A 27,267-nucleotide genomic window follows, 5' to 3' on the forward strand; every position below is an offset into this window, starting at 1 on the left:
TGGTCTGCAATCTCTAGCAGTCAGAACATACATACACACATTTCACATGCGATGACTGTGATGCCATACAGACTCTTCCCTCAATCTGAACAACAAATAAATGACAAAACATCATACATTTTAAAAATGGGGAAACGGGCACTGGAAGCCACTGCATCAGCTTCGGATAACACACGCGATAACCGCTCTACTTCCAGACAGGCAAACGGACGCGGTAACACGCGTGATACTGTGCCTACCTGCCGTTTGTGTGGTGGTGTGCGTCTGTGTCTGATGATGCAGGCGCTGCTGCCGGTGGTCGTGGTGATGATGCTGCTGCCGCTGCAGTATTTGTATTTGGCGATTCTCCTGGTCGAGTTTCTGCTGCAGTAAGAGAAGCGCTCCTTTCTCCTCCTCCAGGGTCAGCTGCTCCTGTCGTAAGAGTCCCCTCTCCTCGCCTCTCTCCGCGGGGCGACCCCCGTGCCGGACTTGGGCAGTCTCATCAGCGCCCCCTGTGGGCGGTCGCGTCTCCGTTAGCGACTGCAACGCAGCGCTCGGTGTCTGCGCCTCCGGGTCCCAGGTATCCACGGCGACGGCGCGGTCCCTCGCCGGCCCGCGCCGCCCCCCCTGCGTGGCGTTCTCCGTCACGTTGAGCCAGGCCGGGCGCCTCCCGTCCGCCCACGACTCCTCGGTGGCGTTGCGCCCGTTCTCCCGCAGGCCCGACTGCCCCGCGCCCTGGGGGGGCCTCCTCAGGCCCAAACCCGTCAGCAGGGCCCGCTCCTCCTCCTCCTCCTCCCACTGCCCCGTCAGGTTGAGCGCGCCCAGGGGGACCTGCAGGGGGGGGCGCCCGGTCTGCGCCTCCAGCGCGCGGGCGCGGCCGGGGAGCGCGTTGTCCCCCCGCGGGGCGAGCGCGTGCTCGGGGGGGTACCTGGGCTGCCGCTCGTCCAGGTGGAAGTTCTGGTTCCACTTGAGCTCGTCCCGTCGGTGCAGCTCCTCCTTGGACCGGGTCCTGCTCGGAGGCTCCTTGGGGCCCTGTCTGCGGGGGTGCAGCTTCTTCGGGGCGGTCCTGGCGCCCTTGGGAACGGGGGCGCTCTGGCAGCGGCACTCCACGTGGTCCTGCACGGATATGACGGCCTTGTCGTAGTGCGGCCGCCTGCTGACGTACTGAATCTTCATCACCTTGGGGAGAGAGGCAGGGGAGCAGACGCTTCTTTAATGGCTGCCCTGACAGAACCCTGTCCACCTCAGGGGTGTATGGAGCACCTGCCCATGGCTGCTCTGTGTGTGATGGTGTGCACACCTGTACATCCCTGAGAATGCTGTGGGTGTCAAGGAGCAACTGGGATGGCAGGTATGCCATCCAGCCAAGTTACGCCTTGGCGGGGGCATGCCCCATACCTATACAGCACCGAGAGTTTGGCACTTTTCAGGGTTCCCCACAGAAATAACCACAACAGCCACAGACACTCAGCCCTTAAAAACATGAAATTCTGTACATTCTCACCCCATTTCAACAGACAGAATTCATAAACAACTTCACATGTCCACACAATAAAGCCCCAAACTAAGGAGATTTTGCGTTTTCTTCTTCTTCTTCTCATTCTTATTTTTCCTGCCGCCTATCCCACTAACAACATGTCTACCCATTGGACAATTGACCGACACCAGCCAAATCTTCACCTACACGACCCAATCAAAAACTCGCATACACACGCAAAATACCCATACCTTTTTACTCTGAAACATTTCCAGTTTAAACAGCTAGTCTGCCTGTGGCCTAGTGGGTAAGGTTACAGTCTTGGGATCATGGGGACCTAGGTTCAAGCCCAGCTAGGATCACGTTTCTTTAACCTGCTTTTACCCTCACTAATAATTGTCTACTACTTCTCAATTATTGCTTTTGCACCATATCTACCCGCCGATCACCGAACGTATACACTGCATTATGACGTACCGTCTGCACGTTCAGTTATTAACCGACTACAATATTGCAAGGCCATATGGATTCAACGGGAGCTCTTCTGTGCTTACTGGCCTGTGTTCGTCTTTAAAACCATGGACAGGTTTGCTAATGATATTTCACGCATTGTATAGCTATGTCATGGTGCTGCACTAACAAAGTCACAGACTGGTAAACCTCCGGTTGAAGGATTCAATCCCGCCTCGCCCTCAGGCAGATAATTTCCTCTTTTACACTAACGTTTTCTTACGCTTATATTTGCTTTACCAAAACTCACTCACGGCCACCCATATGCATTTCATGACGGCAAATGTATTCCTTTTATTAAAAAGTTACACCAGTTCACCACTGTGCCATTTCTACTAACTATATTTCTTGACTTGGCTACCGTACAAAACCTACTTATCAGCAAACGCCACGTTTCTACATTCATCTTACCTCGCCCTGTTCTCTATCTAGCCACATACAAACAATTACTACGTATGTACATTCTGCAACTCTCCATTAAAACATTATACAACATTATAACTACTACTGAATATGAGAAGAGCACATCAGTGCACTAGATTTCACACACAACTTTAATTACTAATGTTTTATACAGACTGTTATATATACCGTTCGATAAGGAAAGTAAGCTCGCTCATGGTCACTTCATTTACTTCGCACTATAGTCCGTGATCATGTCAACCTTCCCCTACATGCCCATTCTGGTAAAAACATATTGTTTCAACTACGCAATTTCATCATTTCTCCTAATTTATCTCACACTGTTGTTATTTTCTCATATGCAAAGCCTGCTGGGACATTTCTACATGAATTCCAATGTGTTCCATAAGGCAATTCGAAATATTTGACACTTTGATCTGACACAACATTTGCATGACATTGCAAAATGGTAAGATTACAAAACACAGGGCCAAGTGACTTGAAAGAATTGAGGAAATATTGGGTAGCATTGCTTTGGAATACATCTTATGTAATTTCGGTGAGGCAAGATAGCCTATATTGTTTGTAGTACCGTAACTTGGCGTAATTTTTCCAACGAACCCAAAGGTGTTGGATGGGGTTGAGGTCAGGACTCTATGCAGGCAGTCCATCGTTCTGGACAAGACCATTTCTATATGAACCTCACAGTGTGTCCGGGGGCACTGTCATGCTGAAACAGGAAAGGGCCTTCCCCAGACTGTTGGAGATCCACAGAATCGTCTAGAATGTGATTGTATGCTGTAGCATTGGGATTTGCCTTCACTGGAACTAAATGGCCTAGCCCAAACAACGAAAAACAGCCCCAGACCAAGGGGTGTCCAGATATTTCTGATCATACAGCATGTGTGTACCTGCAGGTAGCGGGTCTGCGTGATGACGGGGACGCACTGCAGGGTCCTGGCGTTGCAGCAGCCGGAGCAGCGCTGCACCTCCACGCAGGGGGGCCACAGCATGAAGTTGGCGTTGCGGCGGTCCAGCATGGTGCGGGTCACCTCCAGAACCTCCGTCCGCACCTTGCACAGGGCCTGCTGCGCCGGCTCTGCTTCTGAGACACACACACACACACACGCCGCGCTAATTTACCAACTGCATCCCACCACAGTGTGTGAGTGTGTGAGTGTGCGTGTGTGTGTGTGGTCAGTGTGTGTGTGTATGTGTGTGTGTGTGTGTGGTGAATGTGTGTGTGTGTGTGTGTGTGTGCGTGTGTGTGTGTGTGTTTCTGTGTCTCTGTGTGGAACTGTGGAAGACGAATGTGTGTACAGAACTGTGGAAGACGGATGACCCAACAGCAGGGTGCTATACTTTGCTTTGGACGTATAAGCGGATTACAGGGTGTGTAAATTGATGTATTTATGCGGGAGCATTTGCTGAATAAAACTAAACCTGCAGTCTAGACCAGGGGTGGGTAAGTCCTGGAGAGCTGGTGTGAACACAGGCTCGGACTCCGTTACCTGTACACAGTATACAGTGCCACTGCCAGCTCATCAATCACACTACAGCTATGCTTTCAGATGCCATTCAGGGAGTTTAGGGAAAATGTCACGTCTTGTAAACGATAGAGTTTGGAATGCTAAAACAACCACTGCATGCATTCTGTCATCAATCAGAACTGAGCAGTGAGGTGCAACGTAAAGGTAGGACTGAGCATTGAGATGCATTGTTAGGGGAGGACTGAGCATTGAGATGCATTGTTAGGGTAGGACTGAACATTAAGATGCAATGTTAGGGGAAAGATATCAGCCAAGCAGCTGACTGGCAGCCCTGAATAAGGCTGGCCTCAGGGAAAGGTGCTTAGCTTGCTATGCACACCAGGCCGTTAAAAACACGCTCGCCCGCTAGTCATTTCTCTTCCTTAGGTTTGAATGCTGTTCCCGATTATCAAAAGGTAAACAGCATTTGTGTGAGAAAGAGAGCAAGAGAGACAGTGGGGGGGACAGAGCGAGAGGGGGAGGAGGAGGGGGGTAGAGAGAGGGAGAGAAAGGAGAGAGAGGGATGGAGAGGTGTAGACTCACCAAGGCTCCTGGGCGAGCGACTGAAGGTGTTGTTGGAATGAAGCCCCACGGCTGGCTGACTGTCTGGATCCTCCTCTGCAATGAAAAACAGAAAGAAGAGAGAGAGAGAGAGAGGGAGCAGAGAGAGTAGAGGGAGAGGTAGAGAATGATAGAGATGCTTGAATGAGATATTTTTCCTACAAACGGTATATCTTCTTGTATCACAGTGCTGTGTTAAAGTCGCCTTCACGAGAATGCAGATTTCATGTGCGTCTGTATGTTGAGTTTAATTGCAAAAATGAAACATAGTTCTGAGCACAAAGGAAATTGTCTGTGAAACAATCACCCCTATTTTTATAGCATTCTGGTTGTGAACTGTCAGGAATGCGTGGGCCATACTCTATAGGCTGCATAATCGCTGTGTCTCTGTCAGTCAGTGTGTCTGTGTGTAAGTGCTCTGTGTCTCTGTCAGTCAGTGTGTCTGTGCGTAAGCGCTCTGTGTCTCCGTCAGTCAGTGTGTCTGTGCGTAAGCGCTCCGTGTCTCTGTCAGTAAGTGTGTCTGTGCGTAAGCGCTCTGTGTCTCTGTCAGTCAGTGTGTCTGTGCGTAAGTGCTCTGTGTCTCTGTCAGTCAGTGTGTCTGTGCACGGTAACGCGTATTTCAGTCGATGGGCCAGCGTGTGACCGTGTTGGGGTATGCGGTCGCCTGGTCTGATCAGTATGGCTGCAGTGCCCATTGTACACACGGTGGGTGTGGTCAGTGGAGGAGAACAATGGCGCAGGCTAATGCATGTCTCTGTGTGGAAACCCCCTGAGTCGTACAGTAGCAATGCTCAAGGACACTAATGACTCTAATAGTCCATTCTCTTCCTCCACACCAGCTTTTTCCCATGCTGGAGCACCAGTCTTTCCATCAGACCCACCTTTCCCCTTCCTACACCTCCAGCAGCTTGCCTAACGGGGCCAATCAAAATGCATTTCCAGGTATGAATGAGACTTAAGGTTAAGGAGGGTTAAGAATGCCATACCTCAAGCTGTAACAATAAGATGGGCGGCACTCTTTAAAAATAGATACCTTAAACGCCTTCTATTAAATTGCCACCAAATATGTAACAGCACACATGACAGAGTGTAACATAATTAGTGCTTCTCTCTGTATCAGTGTGTGACATCACTGCAGTGCTTCTCTCTGTATCAGTGTGTGACATCACTGCAGTTCTCTCTGTATCAGTGTGTGACATCACTGCAGTGGTTCTCTCTGTATCAGTGTGTGACATCACTGCAGTGCTTCTCTCTGTATCAGTGTGTGACATCACTGCAGTGCTTCTCTCTGCAGAATAAGAATGCAGATTTACCTACGGAGTCACTGAGCAGTAGCAGCTGTAGGTCTTGGATGGAGGTGATGGGGCTGTTTCTCACCATCTCTACCAGAGCTGCAGGCAAAGGGTCCCCCTGGAAGAGAGAGAGATCAAAAAGGATTTAAAAAAGGGAGGAAGGAGAAATTAAGACACAGCTTTTAATCATCCACTGAGGCCAGAGCAACTCAATTCAACTCAAATAAAACTGTTTTACCCATAGTCCCTCAGGCCATGGCAGGATGATACATATTTAGCTGGCAGATTTAGTTTTTTTTCCTTTTTCAAAACGTGGGAAATATTTGTCATGTATTGTTTTATATTTTGAGTTGGATAACAGGAAGGGCATCTCTGTCCCACTCTCTCACGACTCACAGTGACTTGAGAGTTTTAGTTCTGCAAGGCCCTTAATGCTGGAGACTGACACACTGACAGGGTGCGTGGACAGTCAGATATATTTTCTAGTTTCTGCCCTGAATGTAATACAGTTCATACAGTGCCACATAGGAAGATTGTGTTTGTAGCAGACAGAGGTAATGTATATGCATTAATGAGTCCTGTACTGGTTAAGCTGTATTGGTTTAGGTTTGTGTATTTTGGTGTTGCATTCCTTTGTAAGTATCTACTGTCTTTGCAAAGTGATTGAGGACCAGTCAAATGCAGGAACTGATGCTGCACTTGATAAATTTTCTTATTTTTGTTTTTATTACCAGCAGGTTAAAATAAAGTTATGGAGGCACAAAATAGAATTTACGGGGCTGATATAAATAGGCGATGCTTGTCTGGTTGAAGACGAAGGCAAAACTGCCCTGTTTTGCATTACAGCACAAATGCAAACTGCAACCAAATTTCCAGATTCATAGAAAATGAAGAGGAACACAGACACACCGACTTAAGAAAAAATGTTACATTTTAACAGTATAACAAGATATTTAAACATGCTTACTTATTATTATTAAGCAGTGAGCATGGTTATAGAGCACTACGATCTCTGTACAGCGTTGCTTTTGAGTTTGCCTGGTAAAAACTATCAATTAAAAATAAACAATAAATAAAAGAGGTTCAGATTACTATGGATAGATTATTCGTGATCTGTTACATCAGCATATTGGCCATAACCTTAGCATCAGGTCGGTACTGATGAGCCAACTGTAAGCTACTATAGCCCAATACCAATATGACCCTGATATTATCCCACATTCCTAAATAAGATATTACAGTACAGAGTATTATAACACACAGTGGCACACACAAATAACAAATAGGCAACAGAAATCATATCATGATCCAGCTAAAAAGGCAAAGCAGATCCATCTGGATCGGTTGAACACTGCAACATTACAACTCCATTTGTGTGTGCTGAATTTCAAGTCTCATTGCAGATTGGTGGTGTTTAGCACACTAGATTATTACATTTACACGTTCTATAAAAATGCAGCGCTTTCATCTTTCCCTGATCTTTCAGAGCTATGGAACATAAGAGAATGGCAGGTAAAACAATTAATACTTTTTTGCTCCATTGTTAGTTTGTCATCCCCCTGTAGAATACAGAGCGGTTGTGTTTACGATCAGTTGAGACATTTGGTCCCGGATTTGGTTGTTGTCGTGAGTCTGTGTGTATGAGCAGGAAAACACAAAACAAACACATCACCCCGAGTAGCTTCTTTGGAAAAAGTACACACACACTACATAAACACACGCCAACACACACACGCAAACACACGGAACTGAAACCAAGTTCCCTAAACAACCTGGTGTCGCAGTCATGAGGAAGACCTATCTGGCCAGTGTTTGCAGATTGCAAATGTGTTTGTCAGCCTGGGATGGTGCCAGAGAATTTTTGTTGGTCTTTCAGCCAGTCAGTAGATTTATGGATCCCTCTGTCTGTGCACAACAGCAGTTGAGCCAGACTGTCAAGTGTATGCTAGCATGCAGGCATGCAAGAATGTCTTAGCGTGAGTAAGCGTGATTGTGTGTTTACAAGTGAACATATGTGTGAAAATCTTTGTGTGTGCTTGTCTGTATGTCCATTCAGGTGAGCATGAGTGTGCAAGTGTTCATGTGCACACCAGTGTGCATGTGTGTTTTCATGTCTGCGTGTGCACGTGAGAGTGAGTGTGTGCGTGCCTGCGTTCTTGTGTTTCCCCTCTGCTCCTCTCCCCAGATGCAGTGAGGGACACAGTCAGCCTCCAGCAGAAAGCTCTGGCCCGCTGGGCAGTACCTCGGCAGCTACGCACCTGCTCCCATCTAACTACAGTCCCATAGAACTCTATATATGTCTGCCTTCAAGGACAATTCTCACTGGGCTGTGTGAGAATGACTTAAATCCCTCCTTAAAAGTGATAACTTCCTACCAAAATACAATTTAAAAAAAATAAAAGTGAGCACAGTTAATTTGTAGGTCAAGAGGAAGGTTAATGGCTTTTCAGACAGGCAGTACAGTACAAGAGATGTATGCTCATGTGAGTGTGTATGTGTGCGTGTGTGCGTGTGTGTGCGCGTGTGTGTGTGCGTGTGTGCGCGTGTGTGCGTGTGTAGAGAGATTTAGTGCCATCACTGAACCTGTGTGTGTGTGTGTGTGTGTGTGTGTGTGGACAGATTTAGTGCCATCACTGACCCTCTGTCTGTGTGTGTGTGTGTGTGTGTGTGTGTGTGGAGAGATTTAGTGCCATCACTGACCCTCTGTGTGTGTGTGTGTGTGTGGAGAGATTTAGTGCCATTGTTGACCCTCCCTGAGAGGTTATGCAGTGCAGGGGTTCATTGGTGTATATGAGGATGCAGAAACAGAGGAATGCAGGTAATGTCAGTCAGAAGAGAGAGAGAGAGAGGGGAGGTGTAATGACATTTAATTATAGGCCTGCCACGCAGCTGACACGTGTACACGTGTGAACACACACACACACACGTGCACACACACACACATTAAACACACAGCCTCTCTCTCACACTCACACACTCAAATTAAGTCTCAAAACTGCATACAGGCAGACACGCTGAGAATCAACTAATAGCCTCACACACACAGACTCAGTGTGAATATGTGAGCAGTAATTCATGTATAAACATGAGAAAATTACATGGCCACCAGCCCACAGATACATGCAATTTCTAAATCAGATTCACAGAGATGTGTGACCTGCAAACAAAGAGGTACACACACACACACACGCACACAATCATATATACACAGATACACAGAAAAAACCATATATGCACACAATCAAATATACACAGATGCAATCATATATACATGCACACACACTCAAACAATTTGACGAAGAGGGACCTACTGTAATTTGTATGGGGGGGGGGGGGGGGGCTGAGTGATGGAGGCTTTTGTGAGAACCTGTTTTTACCCAGAAGTACTAAAGTACTAAAAGTACAGTAAAAACTTTGAAGTCCGTGTGCAGCCTTCACTTGCCACATAGAGGCACATGATGGATTGCCAGAGATGAGAGGCGGCTAAAATATAGATTCTGATTTAAAGCCTTGCTCACAGCTATCTCCCATAGCCTGTTCTGACTTCCCCCCATATATTTTCGTGACACCCACAGACAGGGTGAATGAGGAGAAAACTGCACAAGGAGAACTGAACATTATCCCACTTTTACTGCACTGTTCTGGAACCCCGCAAGCCAGCGCGTTAAATAAAGCGATCAATCAGTGTCCGACCACTTTGGGTGAACTCAGAAAGTGCGATCCTTGAATTGCAAGATCCTCTCGAGCTCACTTAATACTAGTGTGTTCCTCTCTGGAGATCCAAGCATTCATTACGGGGTCAATGTCGCTATCAAATCCCAAAACTTGTGATGAAACATTACAATGGCATCACATCATCAGGAAGCAAAGAGCTGAAATAGAGTCCATCTATGGGGCTCCACCAAGGGATGATCCCAGTACCACCAGATAGATGGTGCATTGTGTGTAATATTATGTTATTATAGCTCATTACACACACGCATTAGTTGTTCCAATGACCTTCGGTATGCACTTATGGTACGTCGCTTTGGATAGAAGCGTCTGCCAAATAAAAGCAATGTAATGCAATGTAACACCCTGTATTACTGCTCTCGGTCAGCACAAGCCTGCTCACATTTAGTGGCGTACCGATGCTGCATTTACGCTCACTGTTCTGGGAATGTTGCTAGTCAGGTCTGGCACTGCTGCTCACAAAACTGGCCGATGCACTTACGTCCTCGTTCACTGAGGGTCGCTCTGGATAAAAGTGTCTGCTAAATAAATGTTTACTTAATGTGAAGGCTATTAGTACACTGTGTGCTAAAAAGGCTTGTTTGAGCCCCCTCATTGTCTACTGAATATCTGTGAGCAGTACTTGCCTTACAGAAGGCTCGTTTTTAAACAGGACAATGACTACAACTGCCACAACCACTCGGTACTCACCCTTTCAGTACAATACACTTAGGAGTCAATTTGTAAGCCACTGCTTTTTGCACAAACACACCGGTGGGAATTACAGGGGCCACATATAGCACCATCGTTTTCAAAACAATGACTATATTTCACTAGCCCCCGTCACAGGTGGCCTTTGACAAAATCTGCTTTTTGAATTTATTTTTTTAAGTTTTAAGGCATTTTTACTGGAAAGAGATCACAAGTCTGCCATTACTGTAGTAGGTGAACTAGCTTTATCCAAGCCAATAACCATTAAGAGGCCCAAAATGTACTGATTAAACACATTTAAATGATAGCAGATAGACAAGAGCAACAAGCCCTATCAGTGCATATGCCTGCTGTTCTTGAGTGAGGACACACATCACAGAAGAGGCTCAGCAGTCTTCAAACAGAACTGCTGGTATCAGTGATTCCCAAAGCCCTCAGGCTACAATGACAGTTCCCACTGAATATGTGTGGTTTAAACAATGACAGCACAGAATATACAATAGGGTGTGCGTGTGTTTGTGTAAAATTTACAAAACAGAAGCGGAAATTCCGAATCAGTTACCAAGTGGTCAGAAAACCTACACTGTGTGAAGATGACAGTATTGGTCCAGTGTACAATATTTATACCAATGCATGCTGATAATTTAACAATTAGGCTGTAATCACTAGTTACTATAGGGTTGCAATTTTTTTTTTAAAAAGCTATTAAAGGGAAAGCCGCAGTTTACTATATAAGGGTCTAAACTAAACATGTTGAATTTGAGAATGTGAGGGTTTGTACTACGTACGTTGATTTTGAGTGTCAAAGTAATAATGTATTAGAAAGTTCATTTGACCTTATCTTACCTCGAAACAACCAAACCGCAGACACGCCGCAAGCAATACAAGCTGCAGAACCCACGAGCTCATCTTGCTACCCGGAGTCGAGACTCCGCGATTGACTGTGCATTTATGGAAGCGCGAGGCAGTCGCTCCTCAGCACTTGGCGCGGGGACAGCAGCTCGCTCCGTGGATCCCTCACGCGTAGATCAGCACACTCGTCGGTCTCCAAAATCCAATGCATCCAATGGAACTGTGCTACTTAGCAACTACCCGTTCTGAGCAGGCTGGGCTCTGAATTCCACCGCAAAAGCGTATGCTTGCTCGTGTGAATTCCAAAGAGCTACGGTCTTAAGAAAGTATTTGAAGTCCATTGAAAAACAAGTCCATATATTACAAAATTGAAAAAAGGATTCCGTCGTAAATGGAACGGAGAAGATCACAGAAACCAAATGTGCTGAAATCAAAATTGAATACGGGCAATTAATTCAAAAGTTTGTGTGTGCTACATATGTTTCCCTTAGCCTTATATCAACTGAAATGCCTGCTTTACTTCCCACATCAGACAATCCCGGGTGAAAACCAGCTGATAATAAAATAAGGTCGTTCAATGAAAATGAAGAGATTCCAAAGCAGCTACCACTTTACGAGGCAGTAAAAGTTCTTGCGCTATGTTACTTCACACAGATGGTTTGGAAGACGGGTGCTTTATTTAAAAAATAAGTTATAAAACAACTGTATTTTGCATCAGTATCTCAGTCGATGGGTGACATATTTCTATAGGACATTTAGAAACAAAATCTCATGTGCAAGTCACAAGCCATTTGTTGCTAACTAAATAAATTGCCAACTTGTACAGCCGCCTTTATTGCTCGGAAATAAATTCGAAATTTACAACCTGTCCGCTTTAAAACAAAAAAGTAATTCACTTCTGCCTTCTACAAGCCAATATGATCCGTTACAAGTAATGTAGCGAAGCGCAGTGCATTGCAGCGCGTGGCGAAGCTGAAAACCTAATTTCTTTGTAAGCTTATCAACGGTCCTTCAGGTTTCTAACGCTTCGCCGCTGTTGCATTCTGATTACGATGGATAGTTTTTGCGAGCTTTCCGAACAGAAGTTAGTATCACTCTCCCCGCCCCTTTAAAGCAAGGCTATAAAGTCCATATTAGGGACGACAGGGGGCGAGTCGTCTTGAAGAAAACCATAGGAAAACGTTGAACCAAGTTGTCTTAAAGGGGAGGTCTAACGTAACTTCTCAGCTACGCACCGTACCGTAGCATTTATTAACTATGTAGTTACCCATAATTTGGAGATTTAGTAGCCTATTTAACCGGTCTGTTAAGAAAAACAGCACGGCACGTTTTTAAATAGGTGAACATATTGCGATAAGTTGCTAAATTTGTTTGCGATTACAATCTATTTCAGGACAGCATGCGTAACTCACAGCAGGTGACATTTTCTGAGATTTGCAGGTAGCGGTTTTATTTTTTGAGATGAGGAAACTGTTTTAACTGCATAGTTATCTACCTCTTTGCATGCTGTAAATATTATTAAGGTAATTATATAGATGTTAACATTTTAGTTTTAGACAATGTATGGGCACTGTATTATTATAAGTCTGGCGACATGATAAGAGTGTAGGCAGTCTTATTATCTAGTTTCCATGACACTAGATGAACATGCACATCTTCGTAGTGTTTATGGTAGCTGGACCTTCATGCTTGTGTTAAAAAACACTTCTGCATATGAAAAGTCTTTTCTAAAAATATGTACTCATCAAAAGCATTAATACTGGACTATGTAATAATGTGAAATATTAGTAGCTCAGGGGATTTTTACCCAGATGATAATGACCCCAGTGAGAGCAGGCATCAGAATCATCCAGTCATCGTAATCAGCAGTCACCATTACCATAATCCAGTCATCATCACTACCGCCTGGTCATTGTGTACTCAGTTGCAACCCTAGCAAAGGGAGCAAAAGGTGCATGAAATACTTCAGATGTTACTTCAGAGTTCACAACCTTTTATTCCCCTTCATACAGAGGGCACATAGAGTGAGTAAACCAAGAAGCGTATTGTTGTGCGAATAAAAGGCCCGAGATGCATTAAAAAACCTAAAATAGATCTGGTCGATGCTCTGTGTGTGATGGCAACCAACAAGCGTATTTCTCTGGGTCCACATTGCATCACGGGCCAGAGTGGCATCATTTCTGACGCATGAAACACTCATCGGAAATGAAAACCACTTTAAAGCTGAAATAAGGAGCTTCGCTGAAGTCCGAAAAATGAACATCGGATTTGTACTGAGGCGATTCCGCAATAAATGCGCCTCTGTGCACCTCATAGGCGTTAGTGTTCCCCCCTGCATGGCGGTCTTCCGGCATGCCATTTAATGCAACCCCATGCATTACAGAGCCGCGCATTCATGCGCCGCGTACTGTAGGTGAACTGTGCCGTCCCGACTGTCTGAAGCCCACTGCGTCCGTCGGGGACATGGAGGGGTCTGTGAACCGGGGCGCAGCAGAGAATGCTTTGATTTGATCACAGAGACCCCACTTTTAATGGGGGTCAGTGCTTACTGTCCTAAAAAATGAGGTGGTTCCCCAGAAACGGCAGTGGGTGGCTGCGACTTTGTCACAATTCAGCCCCCCCCAACAAAAGCCATGAAGAGATGCGTTGTGCTGCTGAGGAATGGATCAGAGGTCAAGTCTGCTAGAAACTGTTGGACATTTTTCAAAAACCCTTCCCTTTCTCTCTCTCTCTGTCTCTCTTCCCCTCTCTCTCTTGCTCTTTCCCTCCCTCCTCTCTCTCTCTCCCTCTCTCTTTCCCTCCCTCCTCTCTCCCTACCCTTCGCACGGAGAGGTCTTATGATAGTGTCTGACAGCGGCACAAAGGTTTCTGCATGTCTGCAGCCAAAATGCTTGTGAACGCATTCCCAGGCAGGATCCTTCATGGTGTGACCTCATGCACTCCTCCACACGGCTTCTGCAGGTCTGTGGGTCGGTGCAATGGCTCCATTGTAAAGATTGCTGTGCTCAAGATATCGGTGCTCGAGATCTATACTTCCGGGTATGTTATGTACATAAGACATCAAAATTACACTTTTGGTCTATTTATGATATAAAAGCTATCAAAATCTATAACGGAAATTGCAAGAAATTATTGCTGCCTACTTTTCCATGAGAGCAGGTGTTTTCAACCTGTTCTAATCTGATGAGGCCTGCACTCAGGTCCCCATCAAATCTGGCCATAGACCCCTGTTGAAAACCCAGGATGCAAAGTGAGGAAGTGATATTGCATTATGGGGGACGGGCTGGATGGGTTGGGCAACTGGTACTCAAACCCAAACCAGGAAGGAACACTGAGTGAGAAATTATCCAAATTCACATTGAGGTGTTTAATCAAGTTGTGATCCTTAAAAGGATCTGCCACTGAGTGCCAATACATTACGAACGAACACACACACAGATACACATAAACACACAGGCTGTGTGACACATGACAGTGACATCTTTTTGAATTTAGTCTTAATTAACTTCCACATCTTGAAGCACTGAGGCATTTTACTGACTTCCACTAAAATGACATCAATGAACAGAAGTGCCAACTGAATGGTTTTGTGAAAGAAAACAGTGATAATTTCAATACTAGCCGGTACTGAAACGGGAGCAACGACATTCATAGAAATGACAAAGCGAGAGAATCAGAACTGGGATACAGCATAGACGATTCACTGCAAGACACCCCCCCCCCCCAACCCGCTCAGCCAAAAGGCATTTAAGGATCAGAATGTTCTCCTGCCCGTTCCGTAAAGTTAGCGTAAAGCTGAGTAAAGAATGGCGGGCTGTGCTGTCAGTGTGCTGTGAAGCGCCCCGCGTGTCTCCCCGGCCATTTCACAGACGGATGGGACTCCATCGCCACTGCTGGCGGGCAGACGGGGGGGGGGGGGGGGGAAGAATGACACAAACCGCATTGTTTGTGCTCCTGAGTCAACAGCAGCACAGGCTGCCGCGGCAACCTAAATATACACAACAGCTGCTCCATAAGGAACATTAATTATGGCTGATCACAGCAACTGGTTGATAACAGCGGATACAGAGGAACATGCAATATTGTTAAATTATTACAATTTTTTAATTTGAGGGAATGAAGTGATGAACTTCGGGGGCATTGATTGGTTCAAATGGCATCAGTCTATAAGGGCTCATTTTAAGTTAAGTTTGAGTTCATGTTTGTGCGATACTGAGGGGGCTTTTTTTGGGTGTACATGTGAACAGAGCTGAGGAGCTCTGAGTCATGAAGGAAGGAAGGAGGGCAGAGGGGAGTAATTTGGGGAAAGGGTCAAACCGTGAGATGGGTCAGAGTCGTGATTAAGGTCAGTCAGAGCACGGTTAATGGATCACAATAAGAAAGGCGGTGAGACTGCAGTTCACCCCTGAACCTTTCCGCAGCTACGGGCGACCACCGCGAGGTCAGAACTGCCGTCTCCATAAAGTCCGTGTAGGCACGACTGAACTGATATTAAAGTATGAAACATGACAACATCAACTGAAACAACAAGGATGATAAGGGAAAGGAACTAAGATTGTTCCTTTTCTTTATTAAGTTGGGTGATGTCCAGCGCGTCTTGGAGAAAAGAAACCAAAACGAAAACACGACCAGTCCAGCCACAGATGTGTAAATTGAGCCTAAGAACACTCGACTCCTCCTAAGAGTCGTCCGAGAGACGCGAGGGAGTCAACGCCCGTGTTTGGGTAAAAGGCCACTGCAGCAGAGAGTTTCTGCACGCGAGCAGAAAAGACACCGCGTTAACTTGTCGGTTTTTATAAGCGGTGATTTATCGTGTGTTTTCGCGTGCCCCCGTTTTGACGCGGGCTGCTGTGTGGTTTGCCGGTGTCTCGATGTTGGAGTCAGAAGCAGGGGGGCAGATCTGACGGCTGCGTCGCTCTGTGGGAAATTCCCCTCCCCGCGCAGGTGGAGAGCACGGCCTTTCTGTCCTCCTCTGTAATTGGAAAAAGGCGAGGTTGTTCCTCCCAGGCTTTCTGAGGTTCTGTGAGGGGGCGCACCTCTCGCCCCAATCCACCCGCGGCTTTATCGCCAATTTATGAACGAAGGATTTTAAGAAAGGCTAAGTATCCATCAAACTGAAATGAAACACTTTGTTTGTTCAACAATGACTTCTGCAGTGACTAAGCAAGAGTGGAGTGTTCTCAATTACACTCAGGGATGCCTTAAATGCGTTGACTGTGAAAATACTGAATTATTAGAAGAGCGACCGGAGGACTGACGTTAAATTAGTTCTTTTTTCCATCACAACACTGTTCATTTTGAAAATGAACCTTTTCATGATTCATTTCACCATATGAATTAAACATTTCACCACCTACAAAAAACAAGCTCCTACAAAATGATCTTTCGGCCTAACATTCACCGGCTTCTCTCAATTTGTTTTTACACTGTTCTGTATGCTAGGCCTAAAGATATAATTTTGGTATTGCACAGTACCAAGTTTGTATATGATCTCTTTAACCACAGTCACTCACATCTGTATTCACTCGATTACCATTTAACCCTGCTAAAGCCTGCACTTAGCTCTGCATTTTTCATCTATCAAACTTCCATCTACAGTACGTTCCTGGGAATTTAGGTCCATGCACCTGCACTGTCTGATCCCTGCCCCCACCCCCACCATATCACTCAGTCTCCCCCCCTTCTTTCATGTGGCCTCTGGATATGCTGAGAAATGGAGTAGAAGAGTCTCGCAAGCAAACTGGCATGACTTTGCACTTCTGCAGCTTTCCGTCGCTAACGCTAATTATTGCTAACGACGCAAGCGTCTGTGCCAGAGCACCCAGGCCCCTGAGCGCTGTTCCCAGAGTTCCGGAGGGCACCCGTCCGGACTGCTGCTGCCTGACCTGCAGTTACGCACGGGGGGGGTACGCTTCCAAAAACACACGCATCCCATCGCAAAGCCACACGGAATAAAGCATCCCCACTCTCACTGAAGGATGGCACATACCCTTGGTCCAGGCCATTATGCAATTTAGAAAACATCGTCCAAACAGCATAAACCAAAAAAAAAAAAAAAAACAGTACAAAAATATAAATAGTAGACATATTTAGAAACAGGATTCTGCAACAACAGTCACACCCTAAGTGATGGTACCTTCCTTAAACATTCTTTCAGGAAACTTGGTTAAGGAAATACAGTTATTTTGGGTGGTTATGACATATATATATATATATATATATATATATATATATATATATATATACACACACAGACACACACACGTATGTGTGTCCATTCAAACAGTTCTAACAGTGTTTATTGGCTGTAAGACTAAAACTGTACAATATTTACTCAGAATGAACTTAAAGCAAAACAAGCACATTTTATTTCTCTGTTCATTGTGACAGTGAAATGTGCACAATGGCTTTTCTGTGTTAATGTCCTCTAAAGAAGACATAAAATAAACATGCATATCAGTCTCCCATACATATTTTACCAAAAACACCTGTCCTAAAACACAAGTCCTCCCTCTGTGTCCCATATCTAGCTTTCATAACCATATAGTGGAAAGGTTATGCGGAATCCCAGACTAAATACTTCCCTTTGCCCTGGCCTGATAATAATCCTTAACATGTTGTTAGGTAGCAGACATTGTTTTCCAGATTGATATATTTACATATCAATTTATATAAATTGATTTTTACATGCAGTCCATTCATAAAGTTGGATATTTACTGAAATCCTCACTCAAGAGTAAAGCAGCAACACACAACCTTTGAGGTATAAGTGCAGTTTACTAACCAATACACCACGCTGCCGCTCTGCCCTGCCTGTCTGCATCTTTGGCCAACTCTTGCTCAAGTGCTAATCTAATCTAATACCATCCTGTCCCGTTCCTGCTCACAGCTGGTTTACAGAGCGAGCGCTCGCCACTAGCCGAGCTGGGAGATCACCGCTGACAGAGGCTCATTAGACCCCCTGCACACGCCTCAGCTGACAACATGATGACAGGGCTGTTGGCCTCCGACAGCTAATGCAACCGCCAGGCTCAAAGGGAGCTGACAAACAACCGCGGTGCTTTCCAGGGGTCTTACAGTAAATACAGGAGCGTACAGTACAGCGAGATTCACTCAGCATCGCAAAACCCGTTGCACAACGGCGACCTGGAACCCAAGAAACAGTTCCAACAGACGCGTTCATGAAAAGTGTGTGCATGTATGCGTGTGTATCCAGGAACCGTGTGGAGAGAGAGAAAGAGGGATGTAGGGCATATGGGGAGAGGGGGAGAATTGGAGAACGAGAGAGAGATGTGAGGAGATGGAGGGGGGGGAGAGAGGGAGAAAGAGAGAGAGAGACGTGGGGAGATGGAGAGAGGGGGAGAGAGGGAGAAAGAGAGAGAGAGAGATAGCACAGCTTGGCAGGGTGTGTGTGGCGGCCAACGTGTTCATGTTTCAGCACGGTCCTCTCAAGCACGGTGAAGCTGAGTGGTGGAGAAAGTGTGGCAGTGAGAGGGAGAGAGTGACAGGGAGGCATTCCTGGAATGTGCCTTGCATTGAGGAACACAGACCCAGACAGAGAGAGGGAGAGAAAGGGAGAGACAGGCAGACACACTCACACAGCGAGAGGGAAAAAGGAGAAAAAACAGCCAGACAAAGTCAGAAACTTGGAGTGGGAGTGAGAGAGGGGGAGAGGGAGAGAGAGAGAGAGAAATAGCAAAAGAGATGGAGGAGAGAAAGAGAGAAAAAGAGGGAGAGAGAGAGAAAGTTCTGTTCTGGCGAAAGCAATATCAGCTCAAGGTAATGTAGCTCCTCAAAACAAATGTCCTGATTCCTGAGATATTTGTTAAAAGATTTTTGTGGCTGATGTCCAAATGTATATACCTGAAAAACATGCCCCGGCTTTAACCTTCTGTTTATTGCTGTTGCCATGCAATTTATTCCACATAGAATGCACTCTGTAGACTAAATGTCAATCATCATAATCTTGGCATAATGGTGATATCTCTGCCTATTGGTTGAGATTTCCCTGCATATATAGTTCATATGACATCTTTATGGTTTATATGCTCATCTTCACACTTCTGAAAGATATGGTTATAATGACAGGTGCGCTATCTGTCTGTCATGCAGAAGATCATTGATTTGCATCCTGGCTATAAGTGACTTTGTCCCTAGAAGGTGAAAAAGAAGCAGGATATTTCTGGCCTTCTGGCAGAAAGGTAGTTTCCTTTGCCAAACTGAGATCTCTCCCTTAATGTTTGTCCAATAAAGTGGCGGTTTTGGGCTGGCGGGAGACTCATCAGGCTAAGGCACTGTTCTACTGCCATGGACAAGCCCCACGATCTGGTGTCCTGACTGCACAACTGCCGACTGTGGCCAGCAGCCTCCGTACGGCAACGCAAAGCTGGCGGTAGAATCCTGCAGGGTTTACTCTCTAGCGACCCCCGCTGGTCAATCAGACACCCACGTCTGCTTGTGAAGGCTGCATGAGCAGTCTTCCTCTGACCCATGTCTGTACAGTGTGTCTTGCCTGCTTGCTGGTATGAAAAGAAGCAGCAGGCGACGCTATGCTTCAGAGGTGAATGCATTCCATCATACATTCTAAACTGTCTAAACTGGGAATTTCTCCTCTTCTCAGCAAATCCAAGTTGCATCATACTGTTCTTATCAACTCGATCACATGCAGTTACATTTATATTGTCCTAATGTTTGATATGCTAAATGGCCAAAAGACTTGATGACATCAAAAACAACATCAGAACATCCACAGCTTTATAACATTACATTTAGCAGATGCTCCTACCCAGAGCGACTTACAAAACTTCAGCATTTTTGCATAGCATCCATCTATACAGCTGAATATATTATGCTGAAGCAATTCATGTTAAGTATCTTGCTCAAGGGTACAATGGCAGTGCCCTACCTGGGAATCAAACCTGCAACTTCACATTTGAATACTGGATTTGATAAACTTTCAAGCAGAGATAAAGGCCCAATGTGCTGCTTTACACTTCAAGAGGCAAATCAAATACACTATTCCGTAACAAGTAGCATTATACTTAGGGAAAGTGTTGAAATTGGCCTCCAGGTTTGATATTCTGAATCCAAATTGCATTTCTTATAAAGAGGATAAATTGCTGATAAGCAGAGGGACACATTTTTCCAGTCATGGAATGTGTGATATTGATGATATTGAGAGCAAGCTGGAAAAGGATAGAAACTAACATGCTTTGAGTCCATTAAGAGATGTCATGCTCCATATCTCCAGCAGCCTGTGAAGATTATGATCGTGTTTTTATCGTCATTTTATTTTCCTGTCCTCTATTAAACCTGAAACGTGGGAGGAAGGTGCAGAGCAGACGTGTCTGTATTTGTAAATCTTGCACCTCCAGGCGAGGAATGAGAATGAGGTTTTGTGGCGCTCCGTCTTTGTCTCAGTTCATGGCATGTTTGAGTGCATCCGCCAATCACAAGGGGCGTTGGCTTTACCCACTTTCAGAGGGGCCAAACTGTTACGGCTAAAGATATTTACCATACGATCAGCTGGTGTAAGACTAAAAGCAGGAAAGATTATGGGACTTATTTATTTTTAAAGAATTTTGGAACATCAACGTATTTGAAGTTCGGCTCAGAAAATACTACCCTGGGGGTTTAGCTGGATAGAATCAAAACAGCAATAAAAATGACCTGGCAGTACCAGAGAGACAAGTAGAGAGGCTTACTTTTTAAACTTAAGAACCTGTGAATATAAAAAACACCAAGAAGCTAAACAAACCCTTATTCTTATGAGACACAATTTTTCCTTATTTTCTGATTTATTTTCTTATTTTTTTCTCTTTGATAATGTTTTGCTGGTATTTGGGTTTTTATATTTCATTTGTATATTGGTGTAAGTTCGGTTGCTGTATGTAAGTTAACTTTAATCAACAAACCGTTACCACCAAAAAGAAAAAAAAAAAAAATGACCAAACCCCAGCACACTGTTAACTATACATATTCATACAACCTTCAAGATCACAATGAGAACTAGATTAAGTAATCACATGACATTTTGAGAAAGGTCATGTTGAGAGTCAGAGAATGTGAATCAGGTCTGGAGATTGACTGAGAGAACAGGTGGGCTCTGATATATATTGTTTGTTTGGTCTGTACTCACTCAATATTTATCTTTAACTTTAAGGCTGGTATTCAATCTACATTTGTCTTTAATTTAGACATTCAGCGAATATTTATCCTGAATTTAGAACTGTATTAAATCAACATTTGTCTCTCACCTGACTATAAAATTAATGCAAGCAGTGCCACGCATTTGGCCTCTCAGTGAGCGTTCATGGCCTCCTCGTGGTCTTCCTCCAGCTCTCTGTCTGGGGGGAAATTCTGCTGTGTGTGTGACATCAGCTTCCTGCAGAACACTGCCTGTGTGTATTCCGGTACCAGGAAAAGCAGCACCTCACTGCAGCCCTCCGCCCCTGAGAGAACGAGACAAAGAGAGAGAGAGAGAGAGATGAATCTGTACTCTGAAACGAGCCTGATTAAACACTGTACACAAAACACAAGTTTAATAATGAGCAAAAGGGAATAGAAATTCTCTTCCCAAAACCCTAAGAAATCTAAATAAAACAGGAGGTATTTTTTAACATTCTTTTGCTCAGTATTATAAAGATAAGTTCCATTCTGGCTGACACAAAGCATACTTTTAACATTAAATCAACAAGATTATTGGTCATTTTGTAATAAGCGAATTTAGCAAAGTAAACAAAACCTTTTCACCAGTTTAACTTTTCAGCCTAGCATGTCATAATTTAATTAAATCGTGTGAACCTTCTGATAGTAGCATTCATGAAACAAAAGATGGCAAGAAGGACCAGTTTCTGTCATTTCTGGCAAATGGGAAAACAAACCAGGTTGTGGTGGTACATTTCCTTGACTGACAAAACCATCGACACCAACTTGCGTCTCCAGATAAGAAAGACAGACACAGAAAGATAGAGTGACTGGCAAGGCAGGAACAGAAGCCCAGAAATAGCGTGGAGGGGAGACAGGTGTGTACTGGTGTGTCTGACAGCACTTCCACTCCCAGTCGCAATATTCAGTCTTCACCGCTTCCTGTTTATGAGCCAACTTCCTGCCGGCTCAGTCACACATTGCGATCCGGGTTTCTGCTCTGCTGATGTGACAGCCCTGCTGCTGAGTTTTACGATAATGTATGTACCATAAACCATATGTCTGTCTATGCATGTATGCAGATATACATACATGCACAAACAAATGCATATACAATGCAGGAAAATATATGTATGCATGTGTATATATGTATATAGATATATAGGCAAAGCAGGAAAATATATTGTGTGTATTTCAGTGCAGTGTGTGTGTGTGTGTGTGTGTGAGAGAGTGTGTGGGTATTTCAGAGCAGTGTGTGTGTGTGTGTGTGAGTGTGTGGGTATTTCAGAGCAGTGTGTGTGTGTGTGTGTGTATACTGTGGGAGTCCTGTGCAGGGTGTGGTCTTCCATTGGCCCCTGAGCTTTGTGGATTTGGTTTGAGCTCACTGCTGCCTGTTCACAAATATGGACAGACTACTGGGTCTGATAATGTAAAAATCTCTCAGCCTTTAAAGAAACCGAAAGGTATTTCACACCTATTTAAACTGGAAATGCGGTGCCACTTGTTGGCACTGCTGGAATATTTGTTCATTTTAGAATTGCATTCTGTGCATTCTATGCCTGCACATTTGTGTGTGTGTGTGTGTGCGCATGTGTGTGTGTGTGTCTGTCCATCCTCTAACCTTCTTGACTTTTCTATTTCCCTGGGGGACACTGTGGTGTCATCATCACCCACCGCAAAAAACCTTGGAGTGGTGATGGACAACAGACTGTCCCTCTCCCAGAACATCACGGCGGTGAGTCGAACGTGCAGGTTCTTCCTGTACAACATCCGGAGAATCCGCCCCTTCCTCACCACCTACGCAACCCAGCTCCTGGTTCAAGCGATGGTCCTGTCCCGCTTGGACTACTGCAACTCGCTACTGGCTGGTCTGCCAGCATCCGCCATCAGACCCCTGCAGCTCATCCAGAATGCTGCAGCGCGTCTGGTCTACAACCTCTCCAGACATTCCCATGTCACCCCCCTGCTCACTGACCTCCACTGGCTGCCTGTTATGGCTCGCATCAAATTTAAGTCCTTGGTGCTTGCATACCAGGCAGCTAAGGGGTCAGCACCAGGGTACATTCAGAGGATCATCAGACCCTACACACCAGCCAGACCTCTCCGTTCTGCCACCTCTGGACGCTTGGCACCTCCCCCTCTTCGCGTCTGCACTTCCCGCTCCCGTCTGCTGTCTGTCCTGGCCCCTCGCTGGTGGAATGACCTCCCCGTGATGGTCAGAACAGCAGAGAATCTCACCACTTTCAAACGCAGACTGAAGACTCATCTCTTCAGGCTGCACCTCTCCCCACCCCTCCCTAGCCTATAGTTCAGCTCATTGTACCTAGCTAGGATAATTTGATTATGTTAGTGTATCTGGTAGGATTGTTTTTGTATGATTAGGTGTGATTCCAGTGCTAGTTTGTACTTTGTACTTGGTAGGATTCTTGCTGCTGAACAAGCTTACTCTACAGGGTTGGAGTCCTGATCGATGTGGTCACTTCTGGCACTACGATCCTTACTTCACTCTAGTGTTTCTTTTGCGCCTCTACATCTTGAAACCTATGCACTTGTTGTACGTCGCTCTGGATAAGAGCGTCTGCTAAATGCCTGTAATGTAATGTAATGTAATGTGTGTGTGTGCGTGTGCATGTGTGTGCGCGTGTTTGTGTGTGTACATGCTTTTCATGTGCGTTTGGGCTTCAAAGGCTCACACTGTCCATCAAACTCAACAGAAATTTGACATAACAGAAGTGAATAGGATTTTTCTGATTTATGCGATAACCCCAGTAAAGCCTAACCTCAAACACAGAACAGCCGCAGGGCAGCACGATAAAAAAGGAGAAAAAACAGATAAGTGCATGCGCGCACACACACACACACACACACACAAACACAGACACGTGAATATGAGCATATTAACTAATGGAATGGTGATGCATACATGTGCACACACACACACACACACACAAACACGCGCACACACGTGCACACACACACACACACACACACACACACGCACACGCGCGCACACACAGTGCATGGGCTGTGGGCTGAACGAAAAGAGTGATGATGAGAAAAGGCCGCTTGACTCTAGGGAAAGCTGGGAGAGGAGAATAAAAAAACATTTATTACGGCTGTACTTGGGAGAGAAGAGATAAAAGAAAGGGGGAATATGAAAAGATAGCAGAGCTTAGCGGTGAGAGAGATAGAGAGAGCCACAGGCTGCATAAGGGGAAAATCTGCGCTTCCTCCTACGACCACATTAAGACACTGCGGCCCATGGCAGAGGAGGCTTCTGGGAATGCGTTATTACTGCGACACTGGGGCGGCTACTGTCCTTAACATTTGTCCTTAACCTTGTCCTACAAGTAAAAGCAAGCATTAATCTTCCCCCGCGATCAGTTTGGCGAGTTTTAGTGTTTTTATTGAACTCACCAAAGTGTGTTTGTGAAGAAAACTAAACAATGTTTGTCTTTGAAAAGTCTTCAGAAGCACCCCAATGGCCATTTAGACACTGGTGTCTTTTAAGGTGTCAGATCACAATTATGCGATTAGAATGTTCTCAACTGAACATTCTAATGCAGATGTAAACAATCACTACTGGTTATTGAAAGCAAAGGAATTCTAGAACACTGAAATTTCGGAACTCTTCAAGGGTTACTGACCATTGAAACGGACTGAGGGGGAAAGGCAGTTATAGGTGAATGCTGATCGAACCCCAGCCACGGTGTTGATGCAATTAGAAATATGCAACGTTTGCACAGTCAAAACCACTGCATGCCGGAAGCATCCCACAGAATCTCCTAACAGCTGTGTGGCGGGCTATGGAACAAACGCAAGCATTTCCTCCACACAGCATAAGGATACGAATGAGCTGCTCATGGTAAAACAAGTGTCAAATGAACTCCCATAGAGCAGATTTGACTCCGGACTAAAATTGTTCTTTGTTGGACTCATATAAACTCTGCTGGAGTTCAAGTAACAGAGAACACTTGTCTGTTCATATTAAATACAGCGATGTGATTTAGGGTTCAGCATCATGACATGCAGACTCCACAGGGACAAATGTTCATTATTGTAGCGTCATATTTCATTTAAATGAACTGGATGCCATTATGGATAGCATGGAGCGCTGGGTTGCACAGTGGAGTGCATAAACAGCTACCGCAGTGTCAGCATCCCCGTCAGATAAGGAGGCAACACTAAGAGCGCTATAAGAGTTGGCTTGAGGCAACTGGCTATTAGGAAACAGCCATTGACTGGCTGATTAAATCATCACGATATGCAAATCAGGCGGTGCATCTGGTGAACCTTTCCTGCGATTCACTAAACATGTTGGACGGATGAATGTATACAAAACATTGATTGATCCAGTTGTGGTTGATCCAAACCACATCCTTCGCAAAGAGTATGAGCTGATGCCTTCGGGTTCCACTGTCAATCAAACTACTGAACAGTAAGAGATGGGGGTGTGTGGGTGGTGGTTTTGGGGGGGGGGGGGGGGGGGCGTAACGGCTCTTATCGGGGGGAATGTCCAATATCTTGGTGTAGGGTATCTGTGCAATATTTTTGATGTAGGTTATTGTGCAATATTCTTGATGTGTATGTTCTGGTGTATATGTATCTGGATGTGATACTGCATGTTAACTGTCGTTGATTATACATGTATACGTCACCTGTGTCTCTCGAATGCCCAAGATGAATTTCTCATAAGGGAGACAATAAAGGCTAATCTAATCTAATCTAAAACATCACCAAAACAGCACTGCGAATTAACTACGATGATATCAGTGTGCCAAAAATCCTATTCTGCCGAACTGCTCCTAGCTGTTGCGTTCAATGCTCCAGCCAACCTGAAGACAGGCTGGACAGCAGGGCACCTTATGACTCCCACATGCCTGCACTGGGATGCTATTTTCCAGCAGAATGTTGGTGGCAGGAGAAAACTGGCTTGGCATTTGACTCAGATCCAATGCAGGCAGGATGATCCAACCCCCGATTACCTCAAGATGCAACGGCATTTAAATTTTGACAGACCCACTCCCTGACAACAATCATCAAATGTGTAGGAATGGGAACGGTAACAAAACTGGATACACGTCGGCTGAAAAGGCAAGTGTAAACAGGGACCTCCGTTTATGGGTGCAGCCCCGTCCCGCCCCCGCATCCGTCAGCCACGCCCCTCAACACCCCCCACCCCCTGCACTACACGTGTGTTTATCATTAACTTTTTTGTCGTCAGTTTCCTCTTTCATATTTGTTTGTTCACAGTTTCCAGGTGTTTTCCTGTCCTGGCTCGGTTCCGTTTCGGAAAGTGCTGCTCAGGGCCCTCTTCCGAAAGTGGCCCGGCATCCCCACCCGCCCCCCTCCCCCCACTCCTGGACTCACAGTGCCCGATTTTCCCACTCTTTCTCCACCATCCAACAATAATACAGCAGTCCGTTTCCTCACAGTACTCAACAATGGCTGGACAGCTTTGAAGGCATGGGGCAGCGTGCAGTACACACTCATCTTTCATCTGCATCTTGATCAGGCGACAACACACTTTTTACATGTAGCACCTGCAGACTGCAGCCATTCATGGATTTGCGGAAAAAGATATCTGCATGAAGCACATGCTGCTTTCCAGTGGGTTATAAAAATAATAATAATAATAATAATGCCAAACAAATTCAAGGCAGTGTTGGTGATGGAGAGAAGGAGCGTTGGGTAAATTCTTTTGCTTTTCAAGGCCTTATTAAAATGTCCCCTGGCACTGAACAGCAGAACTCTCACCCTCTACAGTACTCAAGGGAGTTCATACAGTCTCAGTCCTGATGTACAACTGCTCACTCCTTCTCTTTTCCTCCCTCCCTCCCTGTCCTTGCACCCTTCTCTGCCCCTCTCGTTCTCTCTCTCATTCTCCTGATCCATCAATGGCTCCATTTGTTCCAGTGTGCTTCTTCGCGGGGTCGCCATTGTGTTTGAGCCTCAGTCTCTCCCCGCGGCCCCCACAGTCCCTGTCCATTCTCTCCATCCCTCCAGCGTCGGGCGGGGAAAGAGTGAGTGGGAGACATGGAAAGAGTGATAAAGTGGGGGGGGAACAGAAGAGATGACTCACTCACATACCACTGAG

The 27,267-nt window shown here is 45.4% G+C and overlaps 1 protein-coding gene across 11 annotated transcripts in view; it reads right to left on the reverse strand.

Annotated features, from left to right (window-relative positions):
• pdgfbb (platelet-derived growth factor beta polypeptide b) overlaps nucleotides 1-27,267 on the reverse strand; it is a 41,559-nt gene that overhangs the window by 3,955 nt on the left and 10,337 nt on the right. For 6 of the 11 annotated variants that reach the window (XM_064314978.1, XM_064314975.1, XM_064314977.1 and 3 more), the window contains 6 exons: nucleotides 21,281-21,475; nucleotides 11,019-11,448; nucleotides 5,772-5,868; nucleotides 4,441-4,515; nucleotides 3,280-3,473; nucleotides 240-1,158 (listed from right to left, as the gene is read on the reverse strand). In XM_064314978.1, the coding sequence (XP_064171048.1) occupies nucleotides 240-1,158; nucleotides 3,280-3,473; nucleotides 4,441-4,515; nucleotides 5,772-5,868; nucleotides 11,019-11,081 (1,348 nt within the window). In that variant the 5' untranslated portion in view covers nucleotides 11,082-11,448; nucleotides 21,281-21,475. Of the gene's footprint in view, nucleotides 1-239; nucleotides 1,159-3,279; nucleotides 3,474-4,440; nucleotides 4,516-5,771; nucleotides 5,869-11,018; nucleotides 11,449-12,831; nucleotides 13,659-14,167; nucleotides 14,253-21,280; nucleotides 21,476-27,267 lie in introns of those variants that run through there. The other 5 variants (XM_064314972.1, XM_064314979.1, XM_064314969.1 and 2 more) reach the window with 5 other exon arrangements.

Source organism: Anguilla rostrata, chromosome 17 (assembly GCF_018555375.3).
Source record: "Anguilla rostrata isolate EN2019 chromosome 17, ASM1855537v3, whole genome shotgun sequence".
NCBI lineage: Eukaryota > Metazoa > Chordata > Actinopteri > Anguilliformes > Anguillidae > Anguilla > Anguilla rostrata.